General features: G+C 37.4%; 1 protein-coding gene across 8 annotated transcripts in view; it reads right to left on the reverse strand.

Annotated features, from left to right (window-relative positions):
- The window catches only part of BCLAF3 (BCLAF1 and THRAP3 family member 3), a 102,860-nt gene that overhangs the window by 38,099 nt on the left and 39,637 nt on the right, over window positions 1-25,124 (reverse strand). For 5 of the 8 annotated variants that reach the window (XM_036912852.2, XM_036912847.2, XM_036912850.2 and 2 more), the window contains 6 exons: window positions 18,296-18,459; window positions 16,683-16,797; window positions 15,907-15,970; window positions 14,224-14,339; window positions 2,265-2,379; window positions 696-791 (listed from right to left, as the gene is read on the reverse strand). In XM_036912852.2, the coding sequence (XP_036768747.2) occupies window positions 696-791; window positions 2,265-2,379; window positions 14,224-14,339; window positions 15,907-15,970; window positions 16,683-16,797; window positions 18,296-18,459 (670 nt within the window). The remainder of the gene's footprint in view (window positions 1-695; window positions 792-2,264; window positions 2,380-14,223; window positions 14,340-15,906; window positions 15,971-16,682; window positions 16,798-18,295; window positions 18,460-25,124) is intronic. The other 3 variants (XM_036912851.2, XM_057496093.1, XM_057496094.1) reach the window with 3 other exon arrangements.

A 25,124-nucleotide genomic window follows, 5' to 3' on the forward strand; every position in this document is an offset into this window, starting at 1 on the left:
ATGCAAAATAAGAATGAAGTATCTATCATAAGCAGGAAATTCAGTCAAAATGGATTTAAAAATCACCTCAACTTCTGAGAACAAGGAGAGAGCAACAATACCTAACACTGTAATTCTTATTTCATATGTTTGGAGGATAGGGTGTTCTAGATACACATGTTGGTTGATGAAAACTATCCCTTACATCAGACATAGCTGTACAATAATTAGAATGTGATGAAATATGCTTTAACAAAGCTTTTTGGACCAGAATCTTTCTCTGATGATCCAGAAGGTCTCTGAGGGTTGCTTGTCTACGGGCAAGGTTTTTCCAATCTGTGAATCCTGGAGAAGGCTATTCAGCTAGGAACTTACATCTCAGAGGTAAAGGGGTAGGCTTAAGGGGAAGATCCAGGACCTTGCCTGCCTCCCCACCTAAAGTCACTCCATTTGCATCTATTTTATGTTTTTCTGTTTACATGTAATGTTTGAAAAAGGGTTCCACTGGTAAAAAAAAAAAACTTTTGAAAATCAAGTCCTGAGGAAAGGGGTCATTATTAAACTGATCACAGTTAACCATAAATGCCCAGAAATGCTAGTTTACAGCTATTATTTCAAATATCACAAAGATAGCTTTTAATTTATGAATACTTAGAACATTATGTTCAGAGCATGAACCCAAAGCTGGAATTAAATGAAAAAATAACACTAGATACCTTAAAAGGTCTTCTAAAGCCTCTTGAATTTTGATAGTTTGCCTCAACTCCAAATGGTTTGTTAGTAATGCCTTTTCCCTGCATACTATGATAATTCTGCATGAAAAAAAGTATTTCAGGTTTATTTTTAAAAGCTTACTTTACTGTTTAAAAAACACATTTTAAATGTATAGGATTAAGAACACAACCATGTAACATGTAGCTTAGTTGTAGGAACATACACACATCTGCCTTCACATAACCTATGCTAGTTTGTGAGGAGGTAGTTTAATTCATGAATGTGAAAAGTGTAAAAAAGTGACTTTTAGAAAATGGACCATCAATTTATTCAGGTGTCAAGAACAGAAACAAGCCCATTATTATCCGGAGTTGCCAAAGAGTTCCCACTGCCTCAGAGGAAAACAAATTCTCAACACTGCAGTTGGCAGGTTTTGCTGACTCAGACAATGGATTTGAGGTGATGCTCCTACCAGGACTAGGAAAATATGAGATGTCAGGGTATTAATACTGTAACCACAAAGAACCTGAATCCTCTGATGGGAACAGAAAATGATGGGGTCCATTCTGATGAGTTTCTTTTTAGGTGTATAACCTTCTATTTATTCCATTTACTATGGAGTCTGTACTTCTCACCAATTTTCCTCTTACACACCTTTATCCCTCTCCCCAGTTTAAAAACAAAAACAAAAGATGATATAAAACCCTTTCCACAGTAGTTATTTTGAATTTGTCCTGTCTATAAATTTGAATATGTATATAAAGATACATATGAGATAAGACTTGTGGGGGCCTTGGGAGGGAGGGGTGTATTTTGCATGTGAAGGGCTGTGACTCTTTAGGGGCCAGTAGGAGGATGGTGCTGGGCAGCTTCTGAGCAGGCTCCCAGTGATCCCCACCTTACAGTATCCAGGGCCCTATGTCATCCCCTTCCTTTGAGTATGGGTTGGACCTAATGACCTGCTTCTTACAAATAGAGTATGGTAGAATTGATGGGATATCACTCCGGAGATTAAGTTAAAAATAGACTTTGGCTTCCATCTTTCTAGCTGTTGCTTGCTCTCTTAGAAAACTGCCATTCTGTGGTATGCCCTATGAAAAGGTAAATCTTTAGAAACAGAAAGTAGATTAGTGGTTAGCCGGGGTAAGATCAAGAAATAACTAAACAGGCACAAGAGCTCTCATTGGGACCACAAAATGTTCTAAAACTGGATTCTGGTGATGGTTACATATCTTGGTAAGTTTATGAAAAATAATAAATTGTACATGTAAAACTGGTGAATTTTATGGTACATAAATTATACCTTAATAAAGGTGTTCCAAAGAAATCTTAAGTCCAAAAAAGCTAGTACTATAATACATGCAATAAATCCTGCTAAATTAAATAAGAGATGACCATTTCTTCTGTCATAACTATAAGCCTCAATAAAATCCTAACACTGAACAATGGAATCATAACATGTACTTAATGAACAGTTACAAACTTGAAAAGTACTGGTGATCTCCCTATATACAGATATCCACGAGGAGAATGGAATGTACAAAAATGAAAGTTTGCAACTGCAATCTTACCACGTAACGTTTCTGAGTAAATTTTCTAAAATTCGATTTTATAAAACATGTAGGTTTTTGGAATCCATCAGCATTAGTATTCCTCAGCCTTGAAAAATGAGAATTCTGATCATTCCTAATAGAATGAAAGAGAAAATAAGAATCTTTTATTAGTTTACCTTTATCTAATAAATAAACAAGAGAAATCAAATTACCCCCTTTAGAAACAATTAAAGCAACACAATAGTAAAAAAAAAAAATCTCAAAGCTCTATCACTACTAAAATTACAGATGATAGTTATCAGGGCTAAACCCCTAATCTTTCAACAAACATTATTTAGCTAAGTTGGCAGATAGCAATAGGGTTTGAAAAACAGCATTCCCTGGACTAGGGTTCTCAATCTGGGGTCCAGGGATGGGTGTCCCTGAAATCATACGTAGGACGTGTTCTATCTGAGGGAAGATAATCACTGCTCTTAAGCTTTTGGCAACAACGGACCTCCCTTGCCAATACTCCTATTGCTGAAAGCACTGGAGACAAGTTGGGTGACTGGCTCAGGTCCCCTCTGTGACAGAGCTGGGGCCTCTGATACTGCTGGGCCACAGCAGCAAAGGACAGCTTTCCTCTCCTGTCATCATGTGATTCAGAGGCCTCCAAGCGCTTTTCCCAGGCAGTCCTATCTGAAAGGGAGGTTCTTCCTTGGGCTTCTCCTCTGACTCTGGGGCCTCATCTCCACAGCCCTTGGGGAGTCCTCTCCCTGTCACATCCCACATGTCCCCACAATGTTCCCCAGACTCCTCCTGCTCCATAAACAAACTGTTCACCGCTTTGGCCCTCCTTCAGTCCCTACCACAGGTCCCCCACTGATAAAATCCACACTCCTCATTATCACCCCCAAGGCTCTTCATGCTCTGGCCCTTCCTGCCATGCTGGCTGCTTTGTTCCAATCTTCCCAACATGCACACTAAGCTTTGAGAACATTTAGCTATGTGCAGTTGCCAGCACATGCCACAATCTCTCCTGCTTCCACACCTCTACACAGGCAGTTTCTTCTGTTGTAATTTCCTTCCACTAAGATCAACTTCAATATTTAGCTCCAATTCAACTGCTCCTGGAAGGTTTTCCCAGACCCCTCTGAGGTGGAATAGGCACTCCTATGTGCATTCACAGCATTTGGGGGTCTTTACATGCATTGCTCATGTGTATAACTGCTGGTGTACCTGTCTGTCCCAACTAAGAAGCCTGACCCCTTCACAGGAGGTACTATGGATGGTTTGTTTTGTGGCCCCAGCTCTGATCCCAGAACCTGACATGGAATAGACACTAAGGGTTTTTCAAAATATTAAAAACTCCCATGTTCCATCAGAATGCTCATGATATGATAGTAGATCAAAAGAGTAGGGTGCAAAGCCATATACTGAGAATCATTTCAATTATTTAAAATATACACATATATGGCCAGAAAAATATAAATGACAGGAAGTGTACTAAATAGTAACAGTGGTCATCTCTAAATGGTGAAATTAAGAATGCCTTATACTTTTGCTTTTATATTTTATTATATGTTTCCAAATGTTTACCATTAGCATGTATTACCACTTCTATAAACCAAACAATGGACTTTTAAAATTCCTCTTTACAAAGCATATATCTGATAAGGGAGTAGTATCCAGAATATATAAAGAACTCTTACTCAGTAATAAAAATACAATAATCTAATTTTAAAAATGGGCAAAGGATTTGAGTCAATATTCCTCCAAAGGAGACACAAAAAAAAACCACATGAAAAGGTAGTCAACATCATTAGCTATTAGGAAATGTAAATCAAAACCACAATGAGACAACACTTTATACCCACTAGGATGGCTACAAAGAGATGGCAACACCAATGTTCATAATAGCATTATTCACAATAGCCAAAAGATGGAAACAACCTAAATGCCCATTAACAGAAAATGGATGAACAAAATGTGGTATACCCATATAACAGAATATTATTCAGCCTTATAAAGGAGTGAAATTTTAAAAAATGGACTACTGACATATAACATAGATGAAAACACTTTGCTAAGTGAAATAAGCCAGACATAAAAGGACAATTATTGTATGATTCCACTTATATATGTGAGGTACCCAAAACAGGCAAATTCATAGAGATGGAAAGAATAGAGGTCATGGGTGTGGAAGAGTGATGCTATTAGTGGATGGGGCAGAGGGGTGGGGAGTTACTATTTAATTGGTACAGAGTTTCTGTTTGAGAAGATGAAAAATTTCTCAGAGTGGATAGTGGTGATGGTAGGACAACATTGTAAATGTACTTAATGTCAATGAATTATACAGTTAAAAATGGTACAATTTATTATATGTATATTTTACCAAAACAAAAGAACTTAAAACCCTTTGATATTTGATATTTGATTTTTGACTAGGCAAATGGGTGTCTGAGTTAAAGAATCTATTTCCTAGCCTCCCTGAAGCTAAGTATTACAGGAGGCTAAATTTTGACCAATGCTGAAGTGTCATGTGTAAGTTCCAGGAAGTGTTTAAAGAAAAGGCTAGAATGTAGATATGATGGCTAGGGCACAAATACCCATCTTGGACCATGAAGCAGATGCCATATGCAGAGGAAGTCTGGGGAGCAAGATCTAAGGAACCTGGTCCCCTCAGGGCCTATCGTACCATGCTCTGACTTCCTGTCTCTCATCTTTTTCTTACGTAAGAAAGATACAGTTTTTTCTCTACCTCTTATAGCCCATTCTCCACCCAGCAACCAGAGTGAACCTTTTCCATTTAAATGAGATTATGTGTGTTTTCTAATCTTACTCAGAGTAAAATGCAAAGTCTTCATGTCCTTCAAGGCCCTTCATGATTTGGCCTCATTCATTCACTCTCTCCCTTTTTCAATTTGTTACAGCCTCACTGGTCCCCTTTTCTAGTCCTTAAACAACAGCAAGCATGATCCTGCCTCAGGGTCTTTGTATTTGCTGTTTCCTCCCTTGAAATACTATCCCCCGAAAACCTCTATGGCTAACTTCCTCACTTAATTCACATCCCTGCTCAATTTTTAAAAATAATTGTGTAAGTGCATTCCATGATTATCCTAAATAAAATCACACCACACATAGCACTCTATTCTCTCAAACTTGCTCTTCAACCTTACTCTTCACTTATCACTCACTGACATGTATTTGTTTCTTTTCTTTCTCCTACCATTAAATTTTAAGCTCCATGAGGGCAAGGGCCTTGTATATAGTTTTCTCTGTATCCTCAGTGCTTAGAACAGTGACTAGAACATAGAAACTAATATACAAATATTTGTTGAAATATGAGTAAAAGATCTTTCTAAAGTTAACTCTGGTTCAGTATAGATTATGGATTCTTACAATAGCAAAAATAAAAACTGATCTTTTCTGTAACCTGCCTCACTAAAATCAAAGTCTCAGCAGTTTGATATTCTCTCAAAGTTTACTGATACTATTTTGAAGCTGCTTTATCACATGTACTATGCCTATCTAGCACAATACCTCAATAACACCATGGGGAACTTAGCAATGCTGGTTATAAGGTGGAGAAATAGTGTGTCAGGAGAAGGCATGGAGACCTTAGGGTAAGAGATTGGTCAAAAGTGGGAGAAAATAGAGAACAAGATCTGATCTTGGAGACAAGACAGAATGCCCTAGTGTTGGGTATGCTTAGGAAACATTACTTAATGTATCAGGGAATAAACAGTGGTCCAGATCTAAATATAATACAATATAAGTATCCTCTGTTCTATCTAATCCTTTGAAAAGTCTTCACTCACTCAATAGCTATGAACTGAGCTCAAGGAAGTGGGGATACAGTGGGGAGCAACATAGAAAACAGCCTGCATACAAATTGTTAAGGGGCAAAAAATCACACAGGTGGGAAATTGCTACATCCTATATGATTTATGATTCCATCATATTTCATTTCTTCTGAATTCTATGGAAATCTATACACTGGCTTGCTAAAACGTTTTATGCAAAAATGTTAATGAGGTCAGATGAGATTCAAGATGGCGGCATGAGAGGTGAGACAGAGAATTCCTCCCAAAACCACATATAGTGTGCAAATATAGTTAATACAACTAGCCCTAAAACAACAACAGGAAAGAAGGCTGCACCAGACTACATACAGACCTCATGAACAGAGCAAAACTTCACGAAACAGGGTAATGTAGGAAAGCCTTGATCTGGCGGGACCCGAGCACTTCCCCAACCCCAGCTAACAGATGGGAGGAAGATAAATGGAACAGGGAGCGGGGTGGAAGCCTAGAATTGCTGAATACCCAGCCCTGGAGGTCTGCTTTGGACCATAGACCTACACTGTGTGGTGCTCTGGACATTGCTGGGGTTGGGGAGCTGGGACAGGCAGAGTGCTTGAAAGACTGAGATTCCAGCCATTTGTAGAGGCCAGGGATCCACATCCAGCCACTCTAGAACAAAGGAAAGGCAGGCAGTCTGAGAGGCTTCCTAGCAGAGAGAGGGCTGCTGAAGGGGCAGGTTTTGCACGGAGCTTGCTACACAGCAGAAGGGATAGGTAGACAAGGTTATCTAGGAGCACTCTACCCAGTGGGTTGGGAACTTTGAGGAGCTTCAGGCGCCCCATTCCCCTGGTTGCCTAGTCAGCTCCAAGACCCCCACAGTGACATGCAGCCTGATGCACCTTCCTCCTGGCCTGACGGCACCTGCTCGCAAGCTGGCAGTTACTGTGCTGACGTCAGGACAGCCGGAGGGAGGCCCCACCTAAACAGCTAGAGATGCCAAGCAGAGAGGCTTATACCTGTGTGCTTGGCCCACTGGCTCTGATACTGGAGACAGGCACTGCAGCCGGGAAGCAGGAAACAGCTCTTTCCTGCCTCCAGGCACCAGCACCACTTCCCTACAACCCCCAACCTCACTCTAGGGGCTGAGCAGCTACAGAGACTGGAGCTTGGGGCACTAGAGGGCACCACAGAGAATAATGAAATGTCAAAGGAACCTGGTTCAGACCAAAATCTCACAAACCCCAGAAAAAGGGCCAAATGAAACTGAACTCACCAATCTTCCTGAAAGAGAGTTTAAAATAAAAATCATAAACATGCTCATGGAGGTACAGAAAAATATTCAAGAACTCAGGGACTAATTTAAGACATAGATTCAATCATTAAGAAATTCCATACCTGAAATGAAACATACAATGGAGGAATTTAAAAGCAGATTAGATAAAGTAGAAGAGACAGTAAATGGGATAGAAATTAGAGAAGAGGAATACAAAGAAGCTGAGGCACAGAGAGAAAAAAGGATCTCCAAGAATGAAAAGAATATTGAGAGAACTGTGTGACCAATCCAAACGGAACAATATTCGCATTATAGGGGTACCAGAAGAAGAGAGATAAAAAGGGATAGAAAGTATTATTGAGGAGGTAATTGCTGAAAACTTTCCCAGTCTGGGGAAGGAGATAGTCTCTCAAGCGATGGAGGTGCACGGATCTCCCAACACAAGGGAACCAAGGAAGACAACATCAAGACATACAAAATGGCAAAGATCAAGGATAAAGACAAAACTTTTAAAAGCAGCTAGAGAAAGAAAAAATATCACAAAGAAAGGAATACCCATCAGGCTATCAGACTTCTCAACAGAAAACTTACAGGCCAGAAGGGAGTGAAATGACATATTTTATGCAATGAAGCAGAAGGACCTCAAACCAAGAATACTCTACCCGCCAAGGTTATCATTTAAATTTGAAGGACAGACTAAATAATTTTCAGATAAGCAAAAGCTATGAGAATTTACCTCCCACAAACCACATCTACAGTGCATTTTGGAGGGACTGCTATAGATGGAAGTATTCCTAAGGCTAAATAGCAGTCACCAGGGGAAATAAAACCACAGCATAGTAGAACAATTAATACTAAGCAGATGCAAAACCAAATCAACTACCCCCAAAGTCAATCAAGGGATAGACAAAGAGTACAGAATATGACAGCTAACATATAAAGAATGGAGGAGGAAGAAAAAGGAGGGAAAAAAAAGACCTTTAGGTTGTGTTTGTAACAGCACACAAAGTGAGTTAAATTAGACTGTTAGATAGTAAGGTAATTACCTGTGAACCTTTGGTAACCATGAATCTAAAGCCTGCAATGACAATCAGTACATACCCATTGATAATCACCCTAAATGTAAATGGTCTGAATGCACCAATCAAAAGATACAGTCATTGAATGGATACAAAAACAAGACTCATCTATATGCTGCCTACAAGAGACTCACTTCAAACCCAAAGTCATACACAGACAGAAAGTGAAGGGATGGAAAAAGATATTTCATGCAACTAAAAAGGAGAAAAAAGCAGAAGTTGCAGTACTTGTGTCAGACAAAATAGACTTCAAAACAAAGAAAGTCACAAGAGACAAAGAAGGACATTAAATAATGATAAAGGGCTCAGTCCAACAAGAGGATATAACTATTATAAATATCTATGCACCCAACACAGGATCACCTACATATGTGAAACAAATACTAACAGAATTAAAAGGGGAAATAGAATGCAATGCATTCATTTTAGGAGACTTCAACAAACCACTCACTCCAAAGGACAGATCAACCAGACAGAAAATAAGAGGCAGCGGCACTGAACAACATATTAGAACAGATGGACCTAATGGATATCTATAGAACACTTCATCCAAAAGCAACAGGATATAAGTTCTTCTCAAGTACACATGGAACATTTTCAAGAATAGATCATATACTAGGCCACAAAAAGAGCCTCATTAAATTCAAAAAGATTGAAATTGCACCAACCAGCTTCTCAGATCACAAAGGTATGAAACTAGAAATAAATTACACAAAGAAAATGAAAAAGTCCACAAACACATAGACGCTTAATAACATGCTCCTAAATAATCAATGGATCAATGACCAAACAAAAACAGAGCTCAAGCAATATACAGAGACAAATGACAACAATAATTCAACACCACAAAAATCTGTGGGATGTAGTGAAGGCAGTGCTAAGAGGGAGGTACATTGCAATACAGGCCTACCTCAGGAAAGAAGAACAACCCTAAATTAACAGTCTAAACTCCCAATTAATGAAACTAGGAAAGGAAGAACAAACAAGACCCAAAGTCAATAGAAGGAGGGACATAATAAAGATTAGAGCGGAAATAAATAAAATCGAGATGAATAAAAGAATAGAAAGAATCAATGAAAGAACTGGTTCTTTGAGAAAATAAACAAAACAGATAAACCCCCAGCCAGACTTATCAAGAAAAAAGAGAGTCTATACACATAAACAGAATAAGAAATGAGAAAGGAAAAATCACTACGGACACCACAGAAATACAAACAATTATGAGAGAATACTATGAAAAATTATATGGTAGCAAACTAGATAACCTAGAAGAAATGGGTAATTTTCTAGAAAAATACAGCCTTCCAAGGCTGACCCAGGAAGAAATAGAAAATCTGAATAGACCAATTACCAGCAAGGAAATTGAAGCGGTAATCAAAAAACTACCTAAGAAGAAATGCCTGGACCAGATAGTTTCACGGCAGAATTTTATCAAACATTTAGTGAAAACCTAATACCCATCCTCCTTAAAGTTTTCCAAAAAGTAGAAGAGGAGGGAATACTCCCAAACTCATTCTATAAGGCCATCATCACTCTAATACCAAAACCAGGCAAAGACTCCACAAAAAAAGAAAATTACAGACCAATATCCCGGATGAACATAGATGTAAAAATACTCAACAAAATATTAGCAAACTGAATTCAAAAATACATCAAAAGGATCATACACCATGACCAAGTGGGATTCATCCCAAGGATGCAAGGATGGTATCACATTCGAAAATCCATCAACATCATCCACCACATGAACAAACAGAAGGACAAAAACCACATGATCATCTCCATAGATGCTGGAAAAGCATTTGACAAAATTCAACATCCATTCATGATAAAAACTCTCAACAAAATGGGTATAGAGGGCAAGTACCTCAACATAATAAAGGCCATATATGACAAACCCACAGTCAACATCTTACTTAACAGCGAGAAGCTGAAAGCTTTTCCTTTAAGATCGGGAACAAGACAAGTATGCCCACTCTCCCCACTTCTATTCAACATAGTACTGGAGGTCCTAGCCACGGCAATCAGACAACACAAAGAAATAAAAGGCATCCAGACTGGCAAGGAAGAAGTCAAACTGTCCCTGTCTGCAGATGACATGACACTGTACATAAAAAATCCTAATGACTCCACTCCAAAACAACTAGATCTAATATCTGAATTCAGCAAAGTTGCAGGATGCAAAATTAATACACTGAAATCTCTTGCATTCCTATACACTAATGATGAACTAGCAGAAAGAGAAATCAGGAAAACAATTCCATTAACAATCGCACCAAAAAGAATAAAATACCTAGGAATAAACCTAACCAAGGAAGTGAAAGACCTATACTCTGAAATCTACAAGACACTCAAGAGAGAAATTAAAGAAGATACCAATGAATGGAAACATATCCTGTGCTCATGGATAGGAAGAATTAATATTGTCAAAATGGCCATCTTGCCTAAAGCAATCTACAAATTCAATGCAATCCCTATCAAAATACCAATAGCATTCTTCAATGAACTAGAGCAAATGGTTCTAAAATTCATATGGAAGCACAAAAGACCCTGAATAGCCAAAGCAATCCTGAGAAGAAAGAATAAAGTGGGGGAATTACGCTTCCTGAGGTCAAGCTCCACTACAAAGCCACAGAAATCAAGACAATTTGGTACTGGCACAAGAACAGACCCATAGACCAATGGAACAGACTAGAGAACCCAGATATAAACCCAAATATATATGGTCAATTAATATACGATAAAGGAGCCATGGATATACAATGGGGAAATGACAGCCTCTTCAACAGCTGGTGTTGGCAAAACTGGACAGCTACATGCAAGAGAATGAAACTGGATTATTGTCTATCCCCATATACAAAAGTAAATTCAAAATGGATGAAAGACCTGAATGTAAGTCATGAAACCATAAAACTCTTAGAAAAAAAATAGGCAAAAATCTCTTGGACATAAACATGAGCAACTTCTTCATGAACATATCTCCCCAGACAAGGGAAACAAAAGCAAAAATGAACAAGTGGGACTATATCAAACTAAAAAGCTTCTGTACAGCAAAAGACACCATCAACAGAACAAAATGGTACCCTACAGTATGGGAGAATATATTCATAAATGACATATCCGATAAGGGTTAGACATCCAAATCATATAAAGAGCTCACACACCTCCACAAACAAAAAGCAAATAATCCAATTAAAAAATGGGCACAGGATCTGAACAGACACTTCTCCAAAGAAATTCAGATGGCCAACAGGCACATGAAAAGATGCTCCCCATCCCTAATCATCAGAGAAATGCAAATTAAAACCACAATGAGATATCACCTTTCACCAGTTAGGATGGCCACCATCCAAAAGACAAACAACAAATGCTGCCGAGGATGCCGAGAAAGGGGAACCCTCCTACACTGCTGGTGGGAATGTAAAATAGTTCAACCATTGTGGAAAACAGTATGGAGGTTCCTCAAAAAACTCTGAATAGAAATACCATTTGACCCAGGAATTCCACTCCTAGGAATTTACCCTAAGAATGCAGCAGCCCAGTTTGAAAAAGATTAAAGCACTCCTATGTTTATTGCAGCACTATTTACAATAGCCAAGAAATGGAAGCAACCTAAGTGTCCATCAGTAGATGAATGGATAAAGAAGATGTGGTAAATATACACAATGGAATATTATTCAGCCATAAGAAGAAAACAGATCCTACCATTTGCAACAACATGGATGGAGCTAGAGGGGATTATGCTCAGTGAAATAAGCCGGGAGGAGAAAGACAAGTACCAAATGATTTCACTCATCTGTGGAGTATAAGAACAAAGCAAAAGCTGAAGGAACAAAACAGCAGCAGAATCACAGAACCCAAGAATGGACTAACAGTTACCAAAGGGAAAGGGACTGGGGAGGATGGGTGCGAAGGGAGGGATAAGGGGGGAAATGGGGCTTCATTATTAGCACACATAATGTAGGGGGTTGGGGACACGGGAAAGGCAGTATATACAGAGAAGACAAGTAATGATTGGATGGGTGCAAAGGGAGGGATAAGGGGGAAAATGGGGCTTCATTATTAGCACACATAATGTAGGGGGTTGGGGACACGGGAAAGGCAGTATATACAGAGAAGACAAGTAATGATTCTATAGCATCTTACTACGCTGATGGACAGTGACTGTAATGGGGTATGTGGTGGGGACTTGATAATAGGGGGAGTCTAGTAACCATAATGTTGTTCAAGTAATTGTACATTAATGGTATCAAAATAAAAAAATAAAAAATAAAATACTCATGGATCCACTATGCCACACCATCTATCTAATACAAATAAAATAATCCAACAGATTCAGCAAAAGATACTTTGCAGAAAGACATCTTTGCATGTTACAAAACGATACCACAAAGCTAACATTAATAATACTTAATGCTGACCGGCTACTCTGTCCATTACACCCATCACTTTACTTAATCTTAACCATCCATTTTACAAATGAGGAAACAGAGATTAAATAATCTGTCCAAGGTCAATCACACAGCTAAGTGTCCACGGAGCCAGGTGTTGACCTTAGGTATACCTGCAGTGCTTAGGCTCTTATTCAACTCAAAGAGTGAAGAAGATATATTCTGAAGCATTACATGGTACTTATGATAATGCTGGTTTTCTTAAATCTGTTTTAAAAATCCTCCTTCTTGATACACTGAGTTTCTACACTTGCTGAGTCAAGAAAAGCATGGCATAGAGTTTGTGTCACTAAAAAGCACCGCCATTCTGTGTTATATGAGGAAACTGGAGACTTTTGCCCACCAAGGGACAAGTGTTTTACATCCCTTAACACAAAGTTTTGCTACTTTTTAATTAGTCCCAAACTTATTGTCAGAATCAAGTTCCGTTTTAAACAAGCTCCATACATTTTGACTAAGATCTAGTTAGCCACACACGACTTAAAAATCTAGCCAAAAATCCTAGCAATGACACTAAGGAAAATGGAAAGAGAATTTGCACTGGCCCTTCCTATTCATACATCACCAGTTTCTGGGTGAACTGTCCCAAGGGTTCCATTCAATTATACCTCATAATCATATGGGGTCCCAGAACTGCCATGCATTCCACACAGTTTTCAGAATTAGAGATAAGCTGGGGCCAATCTAGAATACTCAGAGCCCCTAAAAAGAGGGACAGGGTTGAGAAAGAAAAACAAGGATCTACTGACAATCAAATGGCCATGCAGAGCGTAACTACTTCACACGTGCAGGCTCATTTAACATTTCTAACCTCTCCACCTCATAAATTGGTTATTCTCATTTTACAGAGGAAAAGGCTCCAGAAACTAAGCATGTTTGCCCAAGAGCAAACAGTTTGTAAACTAGCAGAGGTAGGATTCAGAGTTGGGTCACCTTTGCATTTTCTAGTACACCTGCCTGTGTTTCATGGACAGACATCCGCAAAGAGTTCTGATAGAGACTGTACTAACCTCAGGACATTTTATAATATTCAAATGCTGGAATCTAAAGAGTAAAATAAGTCAGAGTTTCAATTAGCTCAAGCCAAGTGGTCCCTCAACTTGCTGGTCCTTGTTCCCACTAACATTCAAAAAGCTGTTATACTCCTCTCTGGAATTACAAAGGACCCTTGAATACTCACCTACCCCACCAATTTGTATTGTTTAAATCAAAAAGCATATTATGATCACTGAGTAACTCTGAAACATTTTAAAACATAAACATACAAGATGGCTTTGAAGGATTAAATCCTTACACTAAAATGAAAATTATCATCAAACAAAAAAAACTGAAAAATATGCTGAAACCAAAAGCTCCCTGATAACAAGATGTTTTTCATCTATTGATTACCTCTCTGCAGCACTAGATATGTGAAAAATGTTCTCATCTTCATTCTGTAACCGTTCTTTTCTCCTCCTTTCAATGTCATGTCGTAGGTCATTTGGTTCTATTATTTTGACCAGAGTCTGAGGAATTTTGACAGAAGACAAACCATTCACATTACTGTTAGTTGCACAAAGACCATTTCTAATAAGAACCTTAAGTAAAAGTCCTAAATAAGTTTTACTTATTTAGTACTCATCCTGCTACTGGTAGTGTAAATTGATAAAAATATTTTGAGACACAATTGACAAAACAGTCAAAGAAGTTCCTAACTTTGAACCAGGAATCCTACTTCTAGGACTCTATCCCAGAGAAAAGGCTATCTACCCAAATATATTCAAAGTGTTATATTTAAAATAACAAAAATATGAAAACAACTTAAATGTAAAAAAAATTAAGGAGAGGAAGAATGATTTGATGGTAAATTTAAGGCAAAGGAATAATATATAAGTATTTAAATTATGGTAATATAGACTATGTGGAAGTCAACATGGAAAACACTTATAGAAAAAAGCTAATTAAAAGTTAAAAAAACATAATGTATAAAATTGTCAATCACTATGCTACACACCTAAAACTAATATTGTATATCAACTACAGCTCAATTTAAAAAAAAACTTAAGAAACCATAATTAGAAAAGGTCATTTGGAGTTCAGAAATTTTGCATAAAAGGAATATTATGGTGTAAGTCAAAAAGAAAAAAGCATCCGAAACTGAATATATACCAGGATAGCAACTACGTTAAAATGACAGACGTAAGACTACAAGACAAAATGATCAAATAATATTTTGTGTTAAGTGGTTGAATTATAGATGATTCCTCAAGTTTCCTGTAAGTTGAGTAGGGTATTTTGATCAGAATTTTCCAAAAGTACCATTTATTCAATAAAGTAACCTATCTTTGTAAGTTCAATAAAAATTGTAACCATTTGCAAGTGAAAAAAATTATTTATACATTTAATCGGATGTGTACTAAATCTCTCCTCCACAAAAACTCTTTACTCTCAATGAATAAATTAGCAGTTCTTTTAGAACTTGATACATACTTCTTCTAAAATAAGAGCCAGTAACCCTCCCCCTGTCCAAGTTAAGATAGTTTTTCTAATTAGCAAAGAAACAGAGGGCATGCTGGGGAGGTGTTGGGCAGGAACCACGATATACAATACATGCCAATGAAAAAATTGAGCATTATTTCCATTATTTTGCTAATTCATATTCCACAGAACCTATCATATATTCTATAGTAATAGCAGATGAAACTAAGTTCCTTTGCATTCACTCCACATACAATTTAAAAATATATTCCACATAACTGTTTTGGAAAAAACAGGTATCAAACATACTTTCTGCAAGCTTTACAGTATGAAATTTTGGAATGAATATTAACGCCGTAATTTTGGGTCAATTTCACAAAGCTCTTACCCTTAGGGTTGTCTCTCTTAGGGAATATTTTTGTCTTTTGTCAGTGTTCTCTCTGCAACCTGGCTGATAGCTAGCCGCACTCGGAGAGCTCTGTATTCAGGCTCCTGGGTCTCAATTCTCCCTTCCCAAATACTTTAACTCCTTTTTTTACTTCCAATCACCAGTTCCCCTTCCCATTAGTAAACTAACAATAAGATAATCTCTCATCAAAACTTATATTCACTTACCTGTTCTGGTTCATATACCATAGTTTGTTTATTCTGAAGCTCAGCCAAAGACATATCTATTCTCCTAAAATAATAAAGGTGTATTACAATTTAAAAATTATGTTACACACGGATACCTTGATTCTAGTACTTCAGAATGGAATTTGAAATAAAGCTGGGGTGTCCTGGAGGAAGCAGAAGAGACCTGCTACTGGGCGGTTTTTCATGTATTCGGGAGTCTTCCAGGATATATATATATATATATCCTGTGGACAACATCACAGTGACACCTTAGCGGTTCTCAGATCACTAGTCTGTGTAACCTTGAACTTTGCTCTGATGATCTACTGCATTCTAACATTGATTCAGCTCAGCTCAAGACAAGGCACAACACCTGCTCGGACAGGTGCCAGTAGAAGACGACTTATGTTCTCATCCGGCTGCCCTCAGAACAGCCGTTTCTGACCACATGGAGCAACCCATGATTTCAGTGGCTCGACAACTGTCTTTCATTCTTCCAGTGATAACTTCAGTAGGCAATTACTATAGACACAGCAGAATCAAAGTTAGGTAGGTAAATATTTTCAAAGTCCTACACATTTAAACAATGCTAGTCAATGTCTTTAATACAACTTATTCCATCAAAGTGCACTGGCCCAGGACCTGCTCAGGTAAGACCTGTTTCTAGTAAGAAATGCAGTCCTAGAGTCTACAGCAAGCCCAGGAGACAGCACTTCCCCACACGTTCTGAAGCTTATTTCCATGAGTCAAAAGGACATATAATAATCAGTCATTACCTGTGAATTTCTGGATCTGAATTTGATTTAATTTCATTTTCATCTGTAGCTTGCATGTCTTGCATTTTTGAGAAACGCTCATGTAGAGTAATGTCAGGTAATGGAAAATAATTTGCTGAAAAAGGAAACAAAGAGTTTTATCGCAGTGTAAAACTGGTTTCACTTAAAAGACTATATATGATGAGCATAGGAAGAAGGGCCCATTAAAAGACATCAGCCTGTTTTCTCTTGAAAATATGTGGGACCTAAACTTACTGCACAGACTAATTCATAGTGCTCACATGCCTTCCCAAGCCCAAGCAATAGTAAAAAACACCTGACTTATGAAACCAAGGATTCTGTTCCTATGTGACATGCCTGCTTACTTGTCAGGGAAAAAGATAGTTGCTCTCTCAAAGTGAGGACCTTTTTTCTTTGAAGTAAGACCTTACTACATCTGGGATAGAAGTAAAGATGCTATGTAGTTCTGCAGTTTACTTAGAGTAAAACATAACTCCAAAAACAACCCTGAAACATCAAAATGATCTGAACAAATGCCAAATGCTATGCTTACATATCACAGAAGGAGTCCTAGTGCCATTTTACTTCAATTAACAACTGAAGTTCATGAAGACATTCTGAAATTAGCTGTGCTATAGGCTTTCAACAGGATAGAAAGATAATGCACTTGACCCACCAGAATGTAACTCAAGCAATCTTTTTACCTAACTTACTGTTCCTGTTCTGGGACAATCTCCTAGTTTTCTGAAATATCAGATCTCTTTCTGCCAAGAATCAAGTTTCCCTTGGGTGAAAGGGGCTGGAATTGAGGAAGTGAACTGTTTCAGACAAACTGCATGCTTGAAGGTGCCTTAGCTTGAGGGATGTAGAGAAAATAGTTCATTTTTGAAATATGTTTTATGAAGGTAAAAAAGATTAATGAAATTATTTAGCAAGAAATACAGGATAAAAACTTTAAATTCTTGAAGGTCTCCAGTTTATATCACAATTGCCTTGTTTATATGTAGCATCAATGAGGAAAGCTGTTCTACATGACTAAATTTTCCAATTAATGGAAATTGGCCAGAAGCAAAACCAAAACAATTTTTTACAAATACTTAGATTATTTATTATGTAACTCCCTGATGTCATAAAGTATGCCAAATCGAATTGCAATCTTTTATCGATCACTTAGCATCATCCTTATAGCACAAAGTCCCAGTAATGCCCTCAGGGGACTTTAAAAATATCACCAAATGACCCAGACTTCCAGATTTCTGGAGTTTCTTGAGTCCCACAGCGGTTTCTGCTGCTCCCTCCCCCAGTTTAGTTCTCAGTTATTGTTTCTTGCTGCTCTCCATGCGCCTCTTTTGGAGCAGCCAACCTCTCCCTTTCAGAGTTTCAATTTCTAATCTACTATGAGTGGAAGCACCAGGTTACGAGAACTACATATAAAGAATAACTAGGCTTGAGTTAATACCTGACACTCTTTCCAACAGATTTCCTAATTAATGATCAAACTCATAATGAAATATTAATTTCTACTACCATATCACAGATATTTACCTGTATCTTGTGAAAAGTCAGTACATTATTTTTGTGTTATCCCTAATGTATGTGCAAAATATACCAACCTTTAACTTGATGGATTATAGTTATGATTTCCTGAGCAAATTCTCTTGTACGTTTGTTTTCAGTATTCTGAGTTGAGTCAAGATGTTCAAACACTGGATCAAAGTTCTCACTTTTCCTGCCAACAGCAACCAAATCATGTGACATCTGTCTCTCTGTGGAACAGCTAGAGGCAATCCGAGAATAATTTGTAAATGTTTAACTAAATTTGAAACTATTTTACTGATAAAAGAACTTACTAAAAATTAATCAAGGCAGCTATAAAACTGAAAGATGTTTACCTTTTCTTATAATTAAGGCACTAAATTATATGCCATAAAACATGTGCAATAATGAAGAGGAGAGAAAAGAGCTATAGATGCATGGCTTTGAGTTCTCCTTTTCAAATCAGAGACCATTAAATATTTGCCACTTTAATAATAAAATCCTAAATACTAAGTTAAACAATTGCACCTCAAAAAATACAGCAAAGCATCAGATACTCAATAAACAAAAAACAATCAGATTATTTTCTACTCCCAAATGTCCACAAAATTGTAAATTCAGCAAGCTTATACAATCTTGAAATACTGCCACACTTTAAAAGCTGATATCAAACATAGTAACTTATCTGAACTTCATAAAAATCCTTATACCCCTGTACCAGTAAGAAATTTAGAATAGTATTTTGAAATCAAACTCTTGTGGAGATTAATCACTTACAAAGTCTCACTAAATTCTCAGTCTTAGTTTTTAGCGAAGTTATGATCATTAGAACCAACTACAGGGTTTCCTCTAAATGTATCCTTATAGAAATGCTACTACTTATCATATAACCCTTTAATGCTTCCTGAATCTTTGTAACTTTCATTAAGAGCTCTCCTGACCTTCAGGTACCTATATAAAATAATGATTATGATATAAAGCTAACAATTATTGAGGGCTTACCACATGCCAAACACAGGGGCTTAGAGTTTACAAACATGATCTCATCTCATCTTTACAACAGCCCTATGGCAGCTGTGCAGTGACACTGAGGCAATGGATGTCTTGGTGGTTCAATTTTGTTTTTCATCCCAGGGGTTGAGCATTCATATGAACATAATCCTTCCAAGTGGCATTATGGGGAGCTACCTTATTCCAAGAATGCTGCTCTTGTTTAAAGCTACTCTTAAATGCTTCGTCTGGAGGCTGTTTATGTGGCACAGAAGAAAATGTCTCATTATTTTATATTTATACCTCAGTTTGGACTCAAAATGGCACTAACCAGCTTACAGCCACCTTACTCCTCTGCACTTAACTCTAAATAGCTTTTGGCTCTTCCCAAAAATCAAGTTCACCATCCAAAAAATAGAGATTTACAAGTGCTAGGGATCTTTATGAGTATACTACAGACTCTAAAGATAAATCCAAAAGAGCACCCTGAAGTATGTTTGAAGTAAGAGCAGCACCACTGGAATAAGTGATACCCCTTCCTACAACAGAAATCAATCAGCTGGAGACATTTTGGGGTATGGGGGGATACAAGCATATATTCACTTATTTAAGTCATAGATCCAAAATTGCTCTAGGGTTATGAAGGGCTTACAGACATTCTTCAACTAAAAATGTTAACTCCTCTAACATGATGGTTTTCAGTGTCTGTTTTTCACTTATTAGAAAAAGGCTTCCAGCTGACTTTCCACGCTCCCTGTTCTCAAACCAGCACTGCTGAGAGGATGCCCTGCCAAGGCAGAAACAGGGATACGTGATGATGTGCAGCTCGACACCACTGCTGTGCTTGCCTTGATTCATTAGAGGGACTTTGAGGAGAAGGTCCATTTCCCGTCTTTCCTCCTAACTTTCGCCAAACTTCCCACTGTATATCTGATAACTAGCTAATAGATATCTAGTGATAAATGCTAGAAGCTAGTAAGGCCCTATGACAACCTCCAGTAACAATTATGAATGCTCTCTGTTTAAAGGGGTTTAATTGTATAAAACGCCTGCTCTATATAAAAAAAAAAGGAAAAAACACTTTTAAAAACATTTTACAGGAGAAAAATAAGATGTGTAAATACTTCAACTATAAAAATGGCCCATATAAAAATATGGGAAATTAGTTAACATTCTTTATTATAGCCTCAGTTTGTCCCAAAAGGAAACCAGCTGACAAAGGCTTCCAGTTTTTCACCAGGGAATTATTAAAATTTACTTGTAATTTACTGCAAGTTAATTACTGGCATAACTCTTATCCCCACTCCATGTCCAACCCGCAATCCATAGGAGTGCTATGGTATACTTTAAAGCTATACCTAATGCCTGAAATTTTAATGTTTAAATTTGCTATCAGTTAAACAATTTATCCTAGAGTTAATCCACTGGAAGATTTTTAATAAAAAACATTAAAATGGTCATTTCCAAGAAAATGTACATTAAAATAGTAAACCTGCAATTTTAGTCTTTTAAAAACAATTATGATATTTTTGCTACAAGAAAAAGCTTGAGATAGGAAAATGCAAAATGTTCTAGGTATTTACATCTGTAAATGTAATCCCTTCCTGGTTCACGTTTTCCTTCTCACTATTTCCTATGACATGTATTGATGAACAAGTTAATAATTTCAGGAAATACTCTTAATACAAGTATTTAAGCTGAAGAGACCAAATGGTCTCATTTGAGATGCATTTTAGACAGTTTTAAAAGTTAAAATACAGCCAAACACCTGTATTCTAACACTACTTCTGAATAAATCTTCCAGGGTCCCTCTGCTCCCTCACCCCACCCCACCTCACTTTTTTTTTTCTGTTTAAGGATATTTCTCCCAAAATTCTGCGTATTGTGCATAACAACTAAGAAAACATAAAAAGCTATATTTAACCTTAAATTCCTCTAATAAAGATTTTTTAAAAACCCAACTGCATGGCAAAACAATAACAAGAAACACAGCAAACATTAAAACCAACTGATAATCCCGTCCTCTAGAAGCTTATAATATGTAAGAAAATCCATGCAGCACATACAAAGTTTTCCTTTCTCAGTTTTCTTCCAACCAAGAACTAACATTCTGTACTGCATCCTACACTTCATAAAGCACTTTCCAAATTGTTAATTTGCTCCTGTCTTCCTAAGAACACGTTAGAACTTTTGGAGCTGAGGAAAAAGGGGTAGGGAGGCTGCTACGCTCTTAACTTGGCACCTCATTACCTATTTCACAACAGACCTCACCAACCCCAGAGCCCTTCCAAGCCGTCTTAGGGAAGGCAATCCTCTGGCAACCAGAACTGAGCTGTCTGCCCTCTCCTCTCAGCCAATCCTGTCAAATCAGCCTGGCAGTGTGACAGTTTTACCTCTGTAGCCTCCTGTCCCTTTATTTATTTATAAATAAATAAATTTCACAGTCTGTTTGGAACCACAGCTCAAAGCTCCTATGTGTGTTTTCCATCTCTTGCTAACCTATGAACATTAAATGCCCTCCATTTCAAGTCCAAGTCAACCTTTGAGCCTAGCTCCCATGTCAATTCCTGAAAGACACCTTCCCCGATTCCCCCAGCCTGGGATCATCTGAGTCACACCCCACCTCATGTATCACTATGCCATGGTATGGCCAGTTGCCCTGTTGTCTGCCAGACCAAAGGAGAAGAAACCGAGTCCTACACCAATCTACAATCCCAGGCTCCCCTAACAGGCTGTCTCACACAGGGTAGATCCTCAAAAAAATACCTGCTGAGTGAATAAATGATAAACACAAAACAATTTGGACAATTTGAAATGAGAGGTTCAGCCAAAAAGATAACAGACTTCAAAATTCTAATTGAAGCCAATTTAATTTTATGTAACTCTTGGGTTACATTTTAGTTGAAAAAAATTTTTACTTAACTTAGACCAATACAAATTTTAAATATTTCATTTTTTTATAATATAAAGTTTCAAGTATGTACAAGAGTTCAGAGAATCCTATTATGAACTTGTCAACCCAGCTGCAAGAGTTATCAACACATAGCCAACTGAAGCAGACTTGTAGAGCCAGGAAGAACTGCAGGTTAATTTGAGCCCAAAAAAGGTAGAGCCAGGTCACCAGCCCGGTGTCACAGAGCTGCTCAGTGACCCATCAGAGGACAAAAACCTATGTACCCCAACCCCAAACAGAACGTTCCATCCCTATACTAGGACTCTTATGTGACACTAAGAGAAGTTAGGGTAAAAAATAGGAATAAAAGGGAACCTTCTCTCAATTTTTTATTTTAAAAAACATATATGAGAACTATTAGGAGAAAAAAAACGTAGTTTTTTGTGATTACATAACAGCCAGACAGCTGGTTTGGATATCACAAAAATATCTCCACCAACAGCTTCTTATGTGCCCAGCTGAACAGCGCAGTCACAGGTGAGCTGTGGGATTAGGTTACCTCCCCTCAACCCTCACTCTGGCTCTTCAGGCTGTGCCCCTCCCACATGGCACTCCTGTCCTCAGAGCATCAGGGCTCCAGTGTCTCCTGGGAGCCTCACCCACCGCGTCTCCTTTCAGAAGGGAAAGGCCTGATGGGGGGGTAGAGAGGCCTTCTCTGTATCTCTTCAGTGGGAAATAAAAGGATTAAATGTCAATGTAGCTGCTAGTCTCAGTCCAACATCAACTTTGCTAGCTGACCTTCTCATCCTAGATGCCTGGTACTAGCACCTTGCAGAGGCCAGAGGGGCTTCAGTCTGACGCACCTGTTTATTCTTCTCTGGAGACAGGCACCCCCATCACCCTCCCTCTCACTTCCTTCCTAGCCTGATCCAGGTTCAGTCTATCATCTACTCGGCCCAACATTAAATCAAACCTCCCTTTGTATGCCCCAAGATTTCCAGATGTATACAACAGTGTTTGGGGTTCATAACAATCTTAGTATAAATTTCCATATTGTCACTCCCTAACTTACATTCTGAAACATATAATTATGACTCATATGTAACTTCTACCTCTGATAATGCAGGTCATGACAAAGTGGGTCACTAGAAAACAGTCTTTGTTAACAGAAGTATAAACTGTGCAATGAACATTCAAGCAAGTGTCTAGGAACTCCTGTTCTAGATATAAACTGGAATCTAGAAAAGTCATCACGTGATAACCATGTGTTCAACTACACTGATACTGGAAGAATATATATCATACTTGACTAAAGCTAACAAGTGAACAAATGCACAAAATGAACCATCTTAATCCTTCCCAAAAATGTGGATAAACACTCTACATTTTAACCAACAAATAAACGCCTCTGTGCTCTGATTATTTTAATCTTTTCAAGCAGAGGAAAATCTAATTTATTTAATTGCTGAGAACATGACTCTATCAAGAGCAGTAACTACCTTTGTCTTATGGCTACTTCATCAGTCCACATATGATTAAATCCAACCCCTCCCTGCTCCTCCACAACTCATTCATCAATAATTATTATAATCAGAGAGAATGATTTTATTGACTATGATGCATTATCATGCTGAAAAAGTACATAACTTTATTAAGTTATTTATTCTTTGGGTCTTTGACCAGAAAGGATTTGCAGTGGAAGCACTTTACTGCACAAGTCATCCTTCAGGTCCTTGTCAGATAATTGAAATGTGCTGACAGGCACCACTAACAGGTCATGAAACTTCCCAAAATTACAGTTTGTAAATTCAAAACAAAAATATGGCAGCCTTAACTTTAGGAAACTAGTTCTTTTGATACATGATAAAGATCAAGCTTCCATTTCTCAGTATCAAATTTTAAAATCAACTGTATTCAGTATCTCTAATGAAGTCTATCAAAATAAAATCCTTCAAAGTTGGTATTTCTAGCATTCTTTAAAAAGCCAATTTATCAATTCTCATTTAAGAATAAAACACTTCATTATTAAATAAGGGGTATCATTACTTTAATTAAAAAATTGAAGATTTTTGTGATTTGATTGTATGTAATTTTACCTCAAAAGAAAAAAACTATAAACAAAAATTAAATGCTGAAGTATCTTAAAGGGGAGTGTACCGCTATCTACAAGTCACTTTGAAATGCATTGGAAAAATAAGATAGTAAGAGAGATGAATAGATGGATAGATATGTGATTATGAAAATAGAGTAAGTGTAAATTGTAGACTCTGGGTGGTGGGTATACAGGTGTTCACTGTATAATTCTTCCAATTTTTCTATATGTTAGAACATTTTCATAATAAAATGTTGGAAAGAAAAAAGCTTAAGGTAGCATTCTTAAATTTGATGCTACAACAGCCTTTGTGCTCTTAAGATGAGAAACACAGTAGCACAAAATGTTTTAAGACATTATATAAAATAGGATGTAAATTATTAATACAGTATTATGACAATCATGTATAAATACACATAGAAAAATAACAAAAGTAGCTGTATGAAAATATTCATTAAACTGTTCTAGAGTAATAGAATTATGGGTGATTTCCCATTTGTCCAACTGTCTGTAATCATATTTATAAATGTCTTCTACACACATATAAATATACATCTGTGTATTTTAAAATATTTTTGCAAGTACAATTAATGTAAGGAAAATATGAGGTTGGGTGGGGGACTACCACATGAAACTTTAAGAAAAGGAACAAAATATATTGTTTTGTTTTGTTTTTTTAAAGGACTGTAGGTTTCCCTCTGTCACATCCTAACCTTGGATTTTGTCTTCTCTTGTTTTCTATTCAAATACAGGTGTGAGTCAACTGTGAACATAAATGTACCAAATCAACATGGTCCATCACATTTTTATTCACAGACTGGTACTGTATTAAGGTAATGAACAGATTTAGCTGACATACCAACTATAGTGCCTTATTATTCTCAGAATCCATAAACAGACGTGATATTCATAATGGAACAAAGCATGCAAA

This window comes from Manis pentadactyla, chromosome X, assembly GCF_030020395.1.
Source record: "Manis pentadactyla isolate mManPen7 chromosome X, mManPen7.hap1, whole genome shotgun sequence".
Lineage (NCBI taxonomy): Eukaryota > Metazoa > Chordata > Mammalia > Pholidota > Manidae > Manis > Manis pentadactyla.